Source organism: Peromyscus californicus, unplaced genomic scaffold (genome assembly GCF_007827085.1).
Source record: "Peromyscus californicus insignis strain IS unplaced genomic scaffold, ASM782708v3 Scaffold_7__1_contigs__length_154581171, whole genome shotgun sequence".
NCBI lineage: Eukaryota > Metazoa > Chordata > Mammalia > Rodentia > Cricetidae > Peromyscus > Peromyscus californicus.
The window spans coordinates 1889007-1905934 of NW_026294595.1; the positions used below are offsets into that span (position 1 = coordinate 1889007).

A 16928-nucleotide genomic window follows, 5' to 3' on the forward strand; every position below is an offset into this window, starting at 1 on the left:
ACAGCAATCCCAGATACGGGATTTGGGGACTAGTCCAAGAATATGTTTTTACCTACAGTTCTTTCTGAATTCAGACTGTTGGATTCTTTTCAGTTTGACCATTGACGTTTGCCCTTTCTCTATCTTTTGAATGTCCCGAACACCTCATCCTTCCGGAATGGGGTCAGTCGTTAACCCAGACACAGCACATTTGACTTATTTGCTCTGCCTTTGCCTTTTGTGAGCTTTTGCTCTGAGTCTGTGTGTCAGTCACATAATAATACGATGATTATAGTAAAGTGTTGCTAAAGACTTATTCTTTAAAAAAATTGATTTTTAGACTCTTCAGTTACATCCATGTTTTTCCTCAGTCTTTTTAATTTTTCTTTCCTGGTCCATTCTTAACATTCTTCACCCTGTGGCCTCTGAGCCTCAGTAGGCTCCTCTCTTTCATGTGCCATATAACTGACTTCCAAAGCTGGTGTAATTTGATGCCCCATTTTTCACATAAAAGATTGGTTTTTAAATGTTACTGTGATGCAAATCTACTAAAACAATGCTTTATTTTGGCTGTAAGGTAAATATGTCTTTTGGCCTTTGTAAAGCTGTTGCATGTGGGGTTATCTCCCTCTGATCATCTGGTGCTCTTGAATACCTGCTGTTGCTGCTTTGTGATTTCTCCTAGGTTAAACATCAGTATAAAGACAGGGGCAGATTTCAAATCCTTCTTAGTGTGCAGGAGTTTGTGAGGCCACAAGAACGTATTAATTACAAATTAAGAAAACAATATTAATCTTTCCAGATTTGCCATGTCAACATTAGTGGTAGCCCATGAGAAAATAAACAGCTGGTCGGTAGCTCTGGTTGGAGCTGTCTTTCCTGGAAGTTGAGGCCCGCACAGAAAGACTTATATCTTGACATATTTCTCCTTAATATGTCATGTGCCATATGCATTTCCAGAGTCACTTTAGGACAACAGTGTTAATCACCAGCATTGATTTTGATCTTTAGAATTTGTACCTGCTCACTCAGATGTCATTTCTGAGTGTCATTCTGTGATACGGGCATTTTTATAAGATAGAAGAGCAATTGATTTGTGAGGGATTTGTGGGCCTCCTCCAAAATGGTATTTATAAAATGGACTGACTAATCTGGAAATGGTTAATGATAATTATTGTAAGAACTTTTTTAACCTGAAATTTTTATTGGAGTCCTCTCCGTTTCTTTTCTCTGTAGGTTTGCCCAAGAGAATGGTTCTGTTACCCGTTATGAAATTCCCAACATATCCTGTTCCCCACTACTCATTCTTTTAGCAAATGACAGAAGCTCATTCCTATTGAACAACAGTACAGTACAATGCAGAATGTTAGAGAAAAAACCTTTTTATCCTGCTTTCTTTGAACACATACTTGATCAAAATTATTTGTAAAGAACATCTTTCCTACTTTTTGATTTTAACAAATGCAAATTCAGTTCTCTAAAACTTGAAAACAAACAAAAAGAAACCAGTTATGTGAAACGGTACCTCATTCCTGGAAATAATTTATACCAGCCCCTTTGTTGTAGGGAAGTAAGTCTAGCAGCTCAAAGTTGACGTTCTCAGAGAGTATCAGATTATGTCAAGTTAAATTTGTGAAGGATGTATAGAGTCTCAACACTGATCACAAATAAACTGCTTTGTTGTAACACAGAGTACTGCCTGGTTCCTGATGCAGCCACTGAGTCGTAGCTGATTGATGTGCTTGCCCCAGGGCTCTTTAATTTGGGCTGTAGTTATTTTTTTTTTTTCCAAATACAGTAGAAACTTTTCATTTAAACCTTAACTTTGTAAATAATGAAGTGTGTAATTAAAGCCAATAAAATATGGGTTTGAATAATGTTAGTTTATTATTTTTGATATGTTTTGGTATCAGATTTCAAGGAATTGCAAACTAATAATAACTTAGCCCTAGAAACCCATTCACTTGTAAGCAAGCTGCTAAAACAAAGCAGAGATGATTGTTAGTCTGACTCAGTCTACTTACTTTGTAAGCTCTTTGTACTCCAGTTGTACAAGAGCATTCCCATGATAAGGTTACATTCTGTTATCCCAGCATTGCTTTTTAAAATGATGGCAGCACCCAAAGATGGGGAAGGAGGATTGTGATTATTTTAGTTTACGAATTTCCAAGTTAAAAAAAAATAAATTAATCACTCACCCTCTTTTGTTCTTGTGGCCTTCTTCACTCTGTAAGACTCTTTCACTCCTTGACTTTTTCATGAAGATAAGACGATTAGCAGTTTCCTGGGATTCCTTGAAGGGTCTCCTTTCCTCTTCAATGATATCAGAATCTAAAGCAGCAACAGGATCCCCATAAAAACTCGCTCTCCGATTGTCCCAGTTCTTGTTGAGTGCTGCTGTGAAAAGTGACAGGTTTCAGCCATGGGTCAGCATTTACTTTTCAGACACCTGGTTACACTGGTGGAAACTGAGTCAGTAACATTGTGCTGTTCTGTGAAGGGTGCAGACCCAAGTCTTCACTTGCATTCTCACCTTGTTTGGAAAGCTGGTGATGTTACTAGAAGGTAATGGTTTCATTAAGGTATTCACCCCCATTCCGGTAGTCCTCTGCAGACATGTGTAAGTCACCGTGTCTTAAAAATGACTCAGTAGGAAATAACTACTTTTCTGTTCAATTCCTTTTCAAAACCAAGCAGTGCCCATCACTTTAAGTGGTCTTTACTAACTTACATGCCAGGCTCCTTTGGAAGCAAAGGGGAGATGTGCATGGAGGCACAAGTGCAGCATCACTGCTCAGATGTATAGTGCACAATCATTTGTTCTTTTCCTTGACTCTGTGTTTCTACTAGTGGTGGGTGATACTTTAATAAAACCTTGTCACTTGCTGGAAATAGCTTGAACTTGTCCTTCTCATCATGTGTGTTAGTGGCAAGACATAATCGAGCAGGGCCCTCTCAGCTGGGAGTTCTCATGTTCGTTGATTTGTTTTGCTGACCTATGGATGAAACAGAGCCATCACTGAGAAGAAAAAGCATGGCTGCTAGTGTCCAGTTTTTATTAATTAAATATTTATAGTGGTCCTCTGTTTTTGAAACACTATTAATTGGCAGTTGCAGTTGTATTGTTATTTGAAATTGATCATCAAATTTGGACTCTAGGCTGGAATCTCTCTGGAGATTTCTCTTGAGAAAATACTTTTGCAGTCTCTGACTCTGCTTCATAACTCACCCCCTCTCTGATGGAGGAGGGAGCTGTGCTGTTCTCCAACATGATGGCCGTCATTTCAAATGGTTCCTACCAAGTCTTCTCCCTTTCTTCTTAATTTTGTTGTTTGTTGGAAGTTACTAACCATGTTGTAAACCTGCCGAGTTGCTGCAAACTTTTACATTTCTCTGCTTTACTTAAAACAATGGAGCTGTCAACCCTATGTTAGAAGTGGTAACCATGCAAGTTCAGCTGTTTAAATCTGTAATGAATTAAGTGTCCTCCCACCTTTTGCCCTTCCTACCCTTCATTTTGTAATGAAAATTCCACTTACAGCTGAAAGAGCAGAGAAATATAAATGAAGCTCTTAGCTTCGTCCAATTGTGTGAAATTAACATAAAGCTCTGCTTCTCTGCTCTTTTCTCCACTGTAGGTGGTTTTTTCATTGACAGCCCCTATTGCCAGCCTCTGAGCGTCGCACCATTTATTATTCACTTGGGCCCTCAAGATTTCTTCTCTGACTTCTAGAACCATCAGGTTGTCTGGCTTGAATGGCAATTTCTATATCTCGGTCTTAAGAGCAATGTGACCCCTGAGGCTTTCCAGCTTTCAGATCCACCACTCTAACCCTTTTTGAAAACAATGACTGAGAATTTTAAAGAAGAGCAATACTTTGTCCAAAGCCACAATGTCTGTTTTAAAGCTCTCCTTTTGGAAACGTAGCAATATCTAGATGTAATCCTTTTGGTGTAGCTCTGGTCAGGGCGTTTACAAATTAATGTAGAACTTAGAACTTGTGTGTGAACTATGCTATCCTCTGGCACTTTTTAATCATTTGTAGCACATAATTCAGGCACTTACATTTTTGACTGTCCAGCTAGCAGTATTATAATTTATCTGAGACAGGTGTCCTCCCTAAGCCATATCTCTTGGTGGGGGCCGGCACTTCACCAGAGGTATGGCTGGCAACCTGTGTCCCTTAAGGCTGCAGGAGTGCCCCATCTCTTGTGCCCATAATGGTTCCATAGATTTCCAACATACCTCATGCCGATGAGGTTTGGTGCATAGTATGGCGAAGTAAGGGGTTGGGTTTAAGTAGCTCCTGATGTTGTTTGTAATGATCTCAAATTGTTAACCTTGGGAATGAAATACTGATCATGCTTGGATTAGCCTTTTCTTTAAAAAAAAAAAAAATTGGGTGAATGTTTGAAATTCATGCATCAGTCACCATAATTAATTGAAGAGCTGGGAATACCTCGTTAATATATTTTTAAAACTGGTGTTGGACCCTCTGTGTATTTCAGGTTAATACTTTTAAGCAGTTTTCAGCACGTTTATCTCACTTTATTCTCGTTCTCCTCGGACCTCCGTAGCCATATCACTTGTATAAGATAGGCTGAGATATAGTGACTGTAAGCTGTGATCTCAGTTCACAAAGGTAAGCTCTTTTATTTTCTGATTAAAGAAAAAACAATAACCAATTAACACAACTTGCATATATGACAATCATATGATGTATTTGATCTCTTAGGTCTTATGTCACTGCATTAACTTTAAATTTTTATGGTCTAAATGTAAAATAGTAATTTTCAGCATTTGTTTTAATACTCTTGTAAATGCTTTTTATTCAAGAGAAACATTTCACATTCACTGAGTCAAGTGTATGTGGGTAGAAATTTAGGATATAATGTCTATGTAAATTATACATACAGAGGCACTTGTTGGAATATAATAATTCAGTGGTAGGAACACTTTAAGAAGAATTAAAATGAAAGGGCACTCTGTTGGCCAAGGAGCTGGGATATCAGAAGCAGTAACATTGGTAACAGTGCCGTAGGATTCATGTGTGCACTTGCAACACAGGCTGAGGGTATAAGTGCCAATCTCTCAAGAAGAGAACCTTCTCTGACCTGTGTTGCATGCCCCAATACAGCAACAGCAAGAAGCCATTAAAAAAAAAAAAAAAAAGCAATAGAAAAGTTAAAAAAACAAAACTATTAACTGTGGAAAATATGTGTAATTGGTTGAGTTTAGCTAATTATTTGTAGAATCAACTTGAGCAAGACTCAGAAAGGTGATACTGAGTCCACAGAAACCAAATCGACTTAAGGAATCTGTTTTTTCCAGGTTAGGTAGCTAGAATATTTCTCATTGTAGTCAGTCATCAACAGTTCATTTAAATGGTGTGAGGGTTAGGCCAGATACTTTAATAAGGATTTGCTTCCTTTAGTATACCCCATAAATACACCTCATTATAGTAGATGTTCTGTGCTAAAGCTGTATTTATATAGATAGATATATAAAAATAAAATTTATGTTTTACATTTCTTTCTGTAGCAATTTCTATTCATTTCTAGCATTAAGGTTGCTGGGACAACTTTGTACCCATACAGAACCTGCAGTTTATGAGGTTGGCTTCTGTTAAAGGCTGAACAAGGCAGAGCAGTGTAGTGCAGTCCTGTGCCTGCTGATGCCAAGTCCTTTTCTGGGACCCTGAGAAAGAGGCCCTGACCAGTGGGAGCGTCTGAAGTCTGAAAGTTCCCTTGCTGGTGGAATTGGCCTTGCTGTAAATAAATGCCCTACTTTGGGAGATAGTGTATTAACAGTGGCAAAAGTTACTAATTTATTTAGTAGTTTAATTATAAAATAATGAATATTGTAGGCTTTCTAACACCACAAAGTTGATGTTACTTGGAGATTTCTTCAAGTAGCGTATTTCCTCGGCACTTTTGAGGAGCTGAAATCTGCTCTGATTACACTCCTCATGCTCTGTCCAAATGTACAGTCAGAAAGTGGGATGCCCAGCACACACTGCAGCCCTGCTTGGCAGCTGTCTCTGTAGTCCTGCCAAGAACACAGTGGGCAATGTAAACACTGACTGCATTCTTTCAGTGGCAGGTGAGTCTTACCATTATAATAAATCACTTGCTGTAAGTTTCCTGATTCTTACTTTTCACTAATGATTAGAGTGGAGGAGAATAGTCAGCACTAAGGGAAATGCGCTAGAGATGTTTTCTCCCCAAGCTGTCTGGAGCCTGTAAACCAGGGGTATTGTGAGCAAAGTGACATCTGAAGGCAGCCTGCTCCATGAATGGTCTGCCTTTCATTTTTACTCTTTTAATGCCAGTGCCTCAAGTCACCCAGAACCGCAAAGGTACCATGGCATTCGTGCCTGTTCTCTGCAACATCTGATGCCATGCAGTCAAGTGTTCCTTAGTGTTACTAGGAGGCTTGGGAGGGAGGTGGATGGGTGTCAGTGACCTAAGCACAGCAGACCTAAGCACCCGAAGTTAAGATGAGCTTCAACATGGGTGTGTGTGTCTGTAGCACTTAACAGCGCACAGTGCAGCCCTGTTTAAGACTCAGCCCCTTCTCCTGATAGTGTCTTACAGAAAGGCTGTTAGGCAGAGAATTTGTGTAGGATTAGTTGCACAAATAGATATCCTTTCCCATGTCACTGTCATTTCAGTTAGGAGCTAACAGCTTCCACTAATGTTTGAAGCAATGATCTTTGGAAGTTTTTAAAAATAGAACCATAATGTGAATTGGGTTATATAAGCTTTACAGCACAGATAGAGATAAAGGATAGAAGCCATGTGGGAATCTAGGCCAATGGATTTCTGTCACTCCAGCCTATTCCTGTGGAGCTTGGGAATCTGATGAGTTCATATATTCAAAGCTTTTAATGGTACCTGGTACACAGGAAGTACTTGTGAATGCTGACTCTGCTGTTCTGGTTGAGACAGAAGGACAGATGTGAGACTCTGCTGGTTAAGCAGCAGGTGCACGGTCTGCTTAGGAGTGAGTTGGGCTTACTACTTTGTGCTCATAGGCCTGGGCCTTCTCCAGCCCGAGGCCAGACTTGGCAGGACAGGTTTGCTCATATTTCTGCTGCAGCAGTTAAATCACCAGCCAGCTTGCAGCCTATGGTTTGTAGATATTTGTTTGGGATTTACGGGTGCTTAGAGTTTTACAAAGGCTGAACTTAGAACATTTACCTGCTGATTTCAAGTTTTCTACCCACAGTTTAGTAGTAAAGAACCTATAGTGGCCAGAATCTAGTCTCAAAGGCTTGTGGTGTTGGGTTTTAGAGAACAAGTTATTATAAACTTTGGAAAGAAAAGGAGGACCGAGGAAGCACCTAGGATGCTGTTGACTCAGATTCTTCTGTGAGGAGTCCCTGTATCTTGTCTCATGATACATTAGTGGAAAGCATCTGCACTCACACCACATGAGGCCTCCCTTCTATCTGAGACTCTTAGAGCGTTAGTCTATTGTGTTTCTACCTGTTTGTCTACCTATCTGGACACAGTTGGGAAGTTTCTGTTGAATACAAGGACAAATGGGGTGATGGTAAAGTTGCTGCTTCTGAACTACCATGCAAGTACTGGCTCACACATGCTTGCAAAGACCTAAGGAGCCTCAGAAGAAGGGTGAACAGGTTGAGTTCCGCAAGGCTGTTGGTAGGAGGCGAGTTAAGTGGAAACACAAATTGAATTCTGAGGTGCTGAATTTTAGAAAAAACTGTGTGGACAAGGATTACCTTTAAGGAGTAAATTAGACTTGTGTTACTTGGTAAAAGTTACTATGTTTCTCCTTAGCTGAGACTGTGGGTAGGTTCTCATTTGGCCAGCATTGAAGGAAGGCTCTTACACACACACACACACACACACACACACACACACACACACACACACACACACGAACACACACCACCAAACAAAACAACAGCAAAAAACAATTCTACCTAGAACTTTACCATTTGTGCAAGTGGTTCTCTTGCCTTGCAAGGGGGTGGTGTAAAGATTACCGCCACTGCCATGCCCAGGTGGCAGTAGGGTGGACTTAACAACTTCCTCCTCACGGGAGAGGAGTGGTCCACAGTTGTCTCTCTCTGCTGCTGTATGGCCAACAGCAGCACATGGGGTCAGCATTGTTGCAGTTAGGACATTGCTGTCCTTTGTTGGATCTTCTCCTTCCTTGTCCCAAGTCATTCAGTTAATGGCAGTTTTTGTTTAGGACTTAGGCTTGTCCAACATTTTGACATCGTAACATGTCTCCTACAATGTTCATGTGACAACCATATAAAATTCCACAAAAAAATTGACAGGAGAAACTATTTGGGAGGCATGAGTAGTAGAGTTAAGAAGCCAGAACAGGAATGAGGAAGGAACATTGCCAGAATTGGTATTGTGGGTGTATGTGGCACTGGGACATTCTTAATTCTCAGACAGCCTTCCTGGAGGTGCTGTTATTTCTGATGTGGACATGAATCCGATACGGAGGGTTAGGTGCTAGAGACAGGAGAGAGTCCTCTCTGTGTTTGGTACCAGTGCTGCTTTCTGCTCAGCAAGCTGCAAATTATAAGGCAAAGGTGAAGGCTAGCTGGATTCTAGGCCTCCTGTCTTAAGCACATTCCGGAGCAGACAATATATCTTGAAAAACAGGGATTCTTGTTTGGGTTGTTTTTTTGTGGGGGTGATAGATGATCAAAGGATATCTAACAAACGGGGGATGAAGAGAAAGAAGACAATGGGCTGTGCCAACAGAGGAAGCTTTTGTATCTAAAGCTTGTTTTTTGTTTTGTTTTGGTGTTTTGTTTGGATGAAGTATCAAGAGGCTGAGGTACCTGTTTTCATTAGCTCTTCTTTCCGGAACATACTCTCTGCCTGAGAAAGGTGATGGAGCTGGAGGAGGTTTTGACTCAGTGGGTAGAAGGAAGAGGTTTGGGGTAGAAGGTAGAACTACTTAGGTCTAGAAGGGACAGTGATACATCAAAAGACCCATGCTGAGTGCTAAGCACTTGCCAGTTTGGAATGTGAGTCTTCCTTCCACCTTGGGCCAGGGTTCTCTGGCTATATTTGCTTCTCACCTTGCTGCTTGCAGACGACTTCCCAACTTCATTGCCAGTTGCTTAGGGGCAGAGAGAGATAGGAACGGAGTACAGAATCCCACCTTGCCCATGTTCTTGTCATCTTTGACAACTGACAAGGGAAGTATGCTATGCTGCATTCTTGGAGACGAATTGGAAGAATCTTATTTTAACCAAGTTCTAGAGCATCAAAGCATGTGAAGAAGCGTGAGGCCATGGTCTGGGCAGGACTCAGAGCACTGCAGAGCCTTCTTCCATTCTTTGGTCCATTTCTAGCTCCCAGTCCTAGAGGAGGAGTGGTGCAAGGATTATTGTTCTACAGGGACCAAAACGCAGAGGTCTCTACAAACCACCCTGCTTGTTTGTGGTTGAATACTGTGGCTTCTAATTAGTGAGTATTGAGCCACACAGAGGAAATGGCATTTCTTGTGCTGTTTTAAGGGTTAGATTGGCTTTGAATCCTGCAACTGAAGGACCTAAAAGTTTGCTCTTAATGGGAAAGGGCATTAGGTAAAGTGACTTTGCTCAGTTACATAGTGCTTGGTGACAGAGCCCACATGCTCTTGACTGTTCTATGCTCAGCTGGCTCTGTGCCCTCCTTACCACCCTGCTTCCCAAGGCCATTTCACAGGAGTGTCCCTTCCTCTGTCTCTGGTACATTCTACTTCCCTTTATCTAGACTGTGGGACTAGACTGTGTGTGCCTTACAAAATAGAACAAACAAAACCAATCCACCTTTCCTGTCTTAGCTCGTGCTCTCCCTGGTTCCTTTGGAAATGGATTGTGAATCAGCTCTAAGCCAGGATGCCTGGTTTTTGTTAGTTGTACACTGGAATATTATTAGTCTAGTGCTGTTCTCAAAACTGTATGTAATGAAGTGCAAATTTAGTGGATGCTGCTTGGAGAGATCCCAGGCTTTTGGAAATGTGATTTTTTGGGGGGTGGGTGGGTAGGGACGGTGGTTGTCAGATAATGCTGGCCAGTCTGCATGTGCTTAACCAAAGGGTCATCCTCACAGTGGCACTTTCCAGAGCAGTTTAATGCAGGGTTCCACTTTGTAAAATCTCTCATACCATTTGAGGCTACACTAAGAAAAATTATGGATGCCATTCTTTGGGAGGTTAGAACAAAGTATGGAGGGTGCACTTGAGAAACCCAGAAAGGCTAAAGTCACCTGGAAACAAGATCAAAGGACCAATGGGTCAAGACTAGTGAAGGGGTGGCCTTGGGCCAAGCATGGACGCTCTTATCAGTTATTTTAAAGAATTTTACTTGTATGCGGTTCCAGAGAGGTAACGACAGCTATGGGCAGCCAGGTGGGCAGTGTGACATGAAGCTACCACCTGAGGGCAGGTGAAGCTGATTCAGAAAAACACAGGAAGAAGTGAGCACTGTGGTATGGTGATAGCGTATGTTCAAGCTATGAGCTATGTTTGGTGGTGTATGAGGAAGATTGTGAGTTCATGGCCAGCCTAGGCTATGTAATGAGACCCTGCCAAAACAAAACAAAACAAAATAAAACAAAACAAAACAAAACAAAACCAGTTTGGATAGTATAGAAGAAGATGTGCCACAGATGTCCATTTGAACCACCTTTGACAGGACTGGGTGACATTGGGAATAGGTCCTCTTTCTGGAGCTAGATTTGAGGAAGGTGTGCACTGTAACCTTCTACTTGGGCTAGGGTCAGGACATGACAAGGTCTCAGCTTAGGAGAGCTGAGCAAGGACAGAAGACCACTGGCAGGTAGAAGGGAGGCGAACATCAGGAGGTTTGAACAGAATCAGAATTGTCTTCTGTAGTGGGATGACCACAGCTCGCAGCTCTGCACTGCCTCAGAGGGATGCTAACCTTGGGTTCAGGGCTGATGTCTAGCAAGCCCATTTTCAGTTTCACAGACCAACTGTGAATTGACCAACAGCATAGAAGGGCATAGAGCTGAGTCACAATTGCAGTAGCCCTGGTCCAAGTGACCCAGGCCTCTTGATTGGGACAGCATAGAGTAGTGAGGGGAGTCTGGGAGCGTACCTTGACATTGGAGGCCTGTGTGCTGAGAAAGGTGCAGCTCTCTAGGTCTTGTGAATGCCTTGGTATGGGGCCTGGAATGGTTAGATAATAGGTTGGAGGTATTTTTTTTTTTTTTTTTTTTTGGTTTTTCGAGACAGGGTTTCTCTGTGTAGCTTTGCGCCTTTCCTGGAACTCGCTTTGGAGACCAGGCTGGCCTCGAACTCACAGAGATCCGCCTGCCTCTGCCTCCCGAGTGCTGGGATTAAAGGCGTGCGCCACCACCCGCCCGGCAGGTTGGAGGTATTTTTCAGAGCTACTTTGTGAAGAGCCCTGGGTGCTGTGCCCTTTGTGATTACCATTCTTCGATGTGGTGAGAAAATTGTGGAAGTACATCTAGACAGCCAAGAAGCTATAATCAAGGCTGACGAGAAGAGGGAGGAAGAGGCTATGCTTCATCCAGATAAGGATGAAGGGAGTAGCTATAGCAAGCAGAGATGTGGGCCCATCTGACTTGTCTGTTACAGTAAGCAGGGCCTGAGCAGGGCCTGCAGCTGATCTGCATAAGCAGACCATTCCCATCCCATCGGGGACTGGTGCTGCCTCTGAGGTGAAAGGTACTGATAGAGTTCAGAGCCACTGGGCAGATAAGGGCGATCTCCACTGAGGCTGTAGGCAGAAGTATCATCTTGACATGAGGCAGACAGATTGGAAGCCAGCCAGTTGGCATCTGTACCCTTTCATTTTTTTTACAAGGTTGGGCTTGCCAATCACAACTATATACTGGATATTCTCTTTTACTGGGGTCTGTCTTTTGCTTTCATTTAGATTTTTTTTTTTCCTAATTTTTAAGATTTTAACCTATGCAAGGGTTAGTGCTTTTTGGGATTCAGTGTCTGTAGAGTATAGCCTCTAGCCAGTGGGAAGGTTCTTAAGGATGGATGAAGCTATGTGGTTACCGAAGGATTTGCTCTGGGTTTCAGTTGTGTTAGTCTCCATCTAGCCATATCTCCTGTGTTCTTTTCAGTGCTGGAATTTCTTTGGGGGTGGGGGGGAGGAGGTATTCAAATTAGGGCCTTGCAGGTAATAGGCTGCTACTCTACAGTGAGCAGGTCAGGATGGGCTTCTGTAGCTCTGCTGGGGACTAGAACTGGAGGTAGTTGTTTGCAAGCCTTAGGTCAGAGCTTTGGAAGGTATCTGGGACACCAAGCCTAGCCATCTTTGAGTAATAAGAACTCTAAGGCCACACAGATGTCACCTTCCCATCTGTTAAAATGAAAATCTGGGCATTGGTGGGTGTGGCTCTGTCCAATCACACATTACTTACACACTATGCCAGAAGGCAGCCCTAGTCTTAAGATGGTCAAGATTATTTACCCTTTACATCTGTCCTGTGGTAGCACCTGAGCTCTCCTGGGCAAGTACTGAGGATAAGGTAGGTGCAGATCCTGTCAGCAGGAAGTGACAGAGGCATACTGCTGGCCAAAGAGTGTAACGGAAGGGCTCAGGATCTCCTAGAGGAGGGAAGACTGAGTGGGGCAATGCCCAAGGGAGGCAACAGCTGTGGATTTGGACCTAGAGGATGGCATGGTCTGGTAAAGAGGTTGTATCACAGCCACATCTTTTATGTTGCCAAGAGGTACTTGGGTTAGATTGGGACAGGCTGGGTGACAGGCTGAGGGGCATGGACTATGCTCCGGGTGGTGGGCAGTCAACAGATGAGTTTAGGAGGGTAAAGTGGCCACAGATACACTACGTTGAGTAATGTCACTCTGATTATAGTAGACCATGCCTGTAACTACAAATTACACCTTTCCATTTAGTGTGTACTAGACTGTCAAGGGGTGAGGAGCTCTTAGGATTAGGACGAAAAGTGCAGCTGGAGCATTGGAAGGTTTTCTTGCCACGAGGCACATGACAGCACATGACAATTTTATCATTCTTCAGGCTTTTTCTTTCTTGTAAGCCTAAAGATCACCTAACAATGTTTCTTTGGCCTTGATCTGTTTTATATTCAGGCTAGTTTTGGCTTGGGGCCTGTGTGTGTGAGGGTAAAATGATGGACACCAGTCATCCCCTCCACTCCCATCCTCACCCCCTTCAGAACCAATCACAGGGTAAAGAAACTGTATGGAATGCAAACTCCCTTCAGGCCAGGCTTTGCAGTCTTCTAGAGGACAGGTGAATCTTGGGCCTGGAGGGTACTCCTTGGAATCCCTCTTCTCTCTTCCAGGTACGTACTTCAGGGCAGTTTTTAACCCAGTTCCAGCAACAATGGCTTGCTCGCAGTAAGGTTTTGTGATCTGCAGGTGGTATGCCTGGGAGACATGCTGGCTGTCTTGAGCCTTGCTTAGCTCCCTCTAGAGCAGTGGTTCTCAACCTTCCTAATGCTAAGACTCTTTAATACAGTTCCTCATGTTGTAGTGACCCTCAACCATAAAATTATTTTCATTGCTACTTCATAACTGTAATTTTGCTACTGTTATTAGTCAAAATGTAAATAGGTTTTTTTTGGACATAGTTTGTCAAGTTGGTCTCGACTCACAGGTTGAGAACCTTTGCTCTGTAAGGCTGTGCTGCCTGGTCATGTCTCTGAGGCTGATAGAAGGAGCATTCCTTGCATATTTCTAGAGAAGTTTCTAGGTTCATGGAAGAGAAATTGATTTTTGCATGGAGTAGATGGAGACTGGCTCTGTCTTTGGTAAAGAGTGTGTACTCTGTCCATAGCTGATACCAGGAATATCCTTTTATTTGGCAGCTCAGTCCTGTGCTGTGCTCTAGCCTCCTAGGGTGGTTCTTGTCTTCTGGCTGTCAGTAAATGATAGAGCTATGGCTGTTGATCGTGTCCTAGTGGTCAGTTATAAGTTTAATGCCATCACTTTGTTTTCCTACTCTGGGAAATAGATGATGGTTAAAATTAAAAATAAATACATTAAAAAACAACAACAACAACAACAACAACAACAACAAAACTCTGCCCTAACTATTTATTCTGTACTGGGAGCCAGAAAAAAGTTTTCATTCCTTGTCAAGTGGTCAAGGAAATGAATCAAGAGTAAGGACAGCATTAGGAGGTTTAAGGTAGTTAGGAAGACTGCCTTTAAGTTTCTTCCTGTAACTTAGAAAGTTGCATTTCCAGTTTCTGGCTCCTTGCCTTCCTCCGAGTGGTGGATAAGCTCCACGCTTCCTGACTGAGCATACCTTTTTACTCTGGCCAAGGAACTTGGTTCCTGTTGGCATAAACATAAGATTCTGGGTTAGTGAATCAGTAACAAGACACAGGATCTAAGTAAATTTGTTCCCTGGACATAATCATGTCCCAGCTGACCCTCAAGGTAGTGTTGGTATCCATCTATGAAGATGTGGTAAGCCCACATTCCATATGTACTCTGCTGTTACTTGACCCAAGGACTAAAGTGCTGCTACCAGATGCATGCAGTCCCTTCTCTAACATTCATATTTTTGCTCAGGCTAGCCTGGTGCCACTGGGTAGCATCCACTCCTCATAAGACACCTAAATAGGATTTGGAGTGCTGCCCCCCGCTCCCAGCTCACTTAACATGGCAGCTTTCCAGTGACAGGCCACACCATGGTGGTGTAGAGGTGCTTAACTGTCCATATTCCTGTTCCTGGAAAGCACACTCAGTTGTAGAAACTGCCAGGTGGGGCAGAGCATCCTCACAGCCTATCCAAGGCACTTGCTCTGCATCCCAGGAATTGGGGGTAGTACTGACCTCAAGAAGCACACCAAGGCCCTGGCAAATACTTTGCTGGTCTAGGAAGAGAAAACCTGTCTATTGCAGAGTTACAGGTGGCATTTTTTTCTCCAGGCTTAGCTTACTCCGGTCTGATGTTGGTCAAGTTAGTGCTTAGGAGTCTGTTTAAAATACCCATTTGTATTTACTGTTTTCCCCAAGTACACAGTGTAAATAGTATAATTTGCAGTGCAAAGTCTTTGGCAATAACTTCAAGATGTATACTATGTTAAACATTGGAAACACAAGCACCATGGACTGCCCCATGCCTTCTGGGCCTGTGGTGACATGTAGACTCTGGACTTTACAAGTATCAGCGTGGTTGAAGCAGCAGCCTGCATGTGTGGACTATCATCAGTGCCTCGCCCAGAGATGCCCGGCCTTCATCCAAAGGGACCCTGCTGCTCCGAGCCCTGCAAGCAGCACCTACACTGTGGCTCCTTTGTGTTGAATATGTTGGACTCTGCTATAGATAGACCCCTTTGTCTGGCTGCCGCGGTTTGTAATGCCTTGACATGTTGCATTTCTTTCCCATTTGGATGAATAAAAATAAATGCTATGTGTAAAATAGGAATGGCCTGAACTATTCTGTGCAGGACTCAGTCTGCTGAAACTTAAAGTTCCAGTGCCAGCTGCAGAGATGGCTCAGTGGTTAAAAAGAGCTCACTGTTTTTTTCAGAGGGTCTGGGTTCAGTTCCCAGCACCCACCAAAAGCTGCCTGTAATTCCAACTCCAGTGGATCCATTGCCCTCTTCTGGCCTCTGTGGGCACCTGCACATACATACATACCCAAACACAGAGACATATCAATAAAACTGAACAAACTACAAGCCCCACTCCCTTTCTTGGCCTGTAAGGCAAACTTGTTCATCTCCGAGGTTTTTTACTTCACACGGAGGGATTCATTTTGTATGTGTGTCCTGAGATAGCCAGTGATTTGGGCTGTGGGCCCAGGGCCTGTATAGTCTGTTGCCACGTTAAACTTCCAGTTGGTGCTGAGTAAGTATATCATATTGCATCAGCGTGCAGTCTAAACCTTTTTACATCCCTTACAACTGTCCCATGGGTTGGCAAGACTTGGGCATTACCAGAAACGGAGGAGTAGAACTTCAACAGGGCAGCAGCAAGCAGTTTGACTTCAAAGGTGGTGAAGCTCTTCCTCTGGCAGCCATTTGTGGGAAACCTGCTGGAGACAACTGTGACCCCTGGCCCACCAGTTAGGTAAGTAGACAGTGGCACTGGATGTTGTGTCTTGAAGCACCTTATAACTTAGGGCCCCATGTTCTCTCTGCACATCATCAGCTTGGACTTGGCAGCCTGTTTCTACTGCAACTGCATTCTCTGGGCCTGAGGGTGCAGACCTTCCTGTAATGGGCACAGGGCTCAGCCCACAGCAAAAGGTTATTAGGGAACCAGGAAGGGAAGGAGTAGAGGAGGAAGAAGGTGTGACTCGAGTCAAGAGCCTCCGGCAGTGGGTAGCTTCTCAGCAATCCCCATGAGGCAGGTAGAGAAAGGTTGAGTGGGTACGCGTTCAGGGCTGTACTTCATGGTCCCTAATTTCCATGTAAAGGGCATCTAGTGAAGAGACCACCTGGGCAGCAGGCAGGCCTGATGGATCTCCTCCCCACTGCTGGGAGTTAGAACTACAGGGTAACATTCCAGGTGTGTGGCCTTGTCACCTATAAAATAGGAGGGTAGAGAGCCTAGTGCTTATGTCCTTTATTCTTTGAGCCTGCACCCAGTCATTTTGTATGATTTTAATCCTGTCTGCTCTAGCTCATGCCCTGACCCCTCCCCTCAGTGATTCTTAGAAGATCAGTGTTTTAGCATATGGCACTCTGAGTAGTGAGGAGACTCTCTTACCACAACACCCCTTCACAGAGGCTCTGGTTTTTGTTGCTTTTGGGTCATTTATACCTGGGCATGGTGGTGTTCTGGGCTTAGTTGGGGTTTGTGTGGATTCTCCTTTTCCTACACTGTTCTTCTCTAACTTGGCTTAGCACTTTAGAGCTCTTGCTGACAAGGGGCTGACCTGCTCCAAGATGTCTGTCCTTCAGGCTGCAGATTGTATTTCTTACTACCCTTGAGCAAAGAGAGCAAGCTGCCTTCCAGC

At 43.4% G+C, this 16928-nt stretch overlaps 1 protein-coding gene across 9 annotated transcripts in view; it reads left to right on the forward strand.

Moving 5' to 3' along the window:
- The window catches only part of Strbp (spermatid perinuclear RNA binding protein), a 142263-nt gene extending 126874 nt beyond the window's left edge, over window positions 1–15389 (forward strand). For 6 of the 9 annotated variants that reach the window (XM_052726620.1, XM_052726623.1, XM_052726618.1 and 3 more), the window contains one exon: window positions 3618–4464. In XM_052726620.1, the coding sequence (XP_052582580.1) occupies window positions 3618–3712 (95 nt within the window). In that variant the 3' untranslated portion in view covers window positions 3713–4464. Of the gene's footprint in view, window positions 1–1215; window positions 2182–3617; window positions 4465–4488 lie in introns of those variants that run through there. The other 3 variants (XR_008215476.1, XM_052726625.1, XM_052726624.1) reach the window with 3 other exon arrangements.
- Window positions 15390–16928: the final 1539 nt, after the last annotated feature.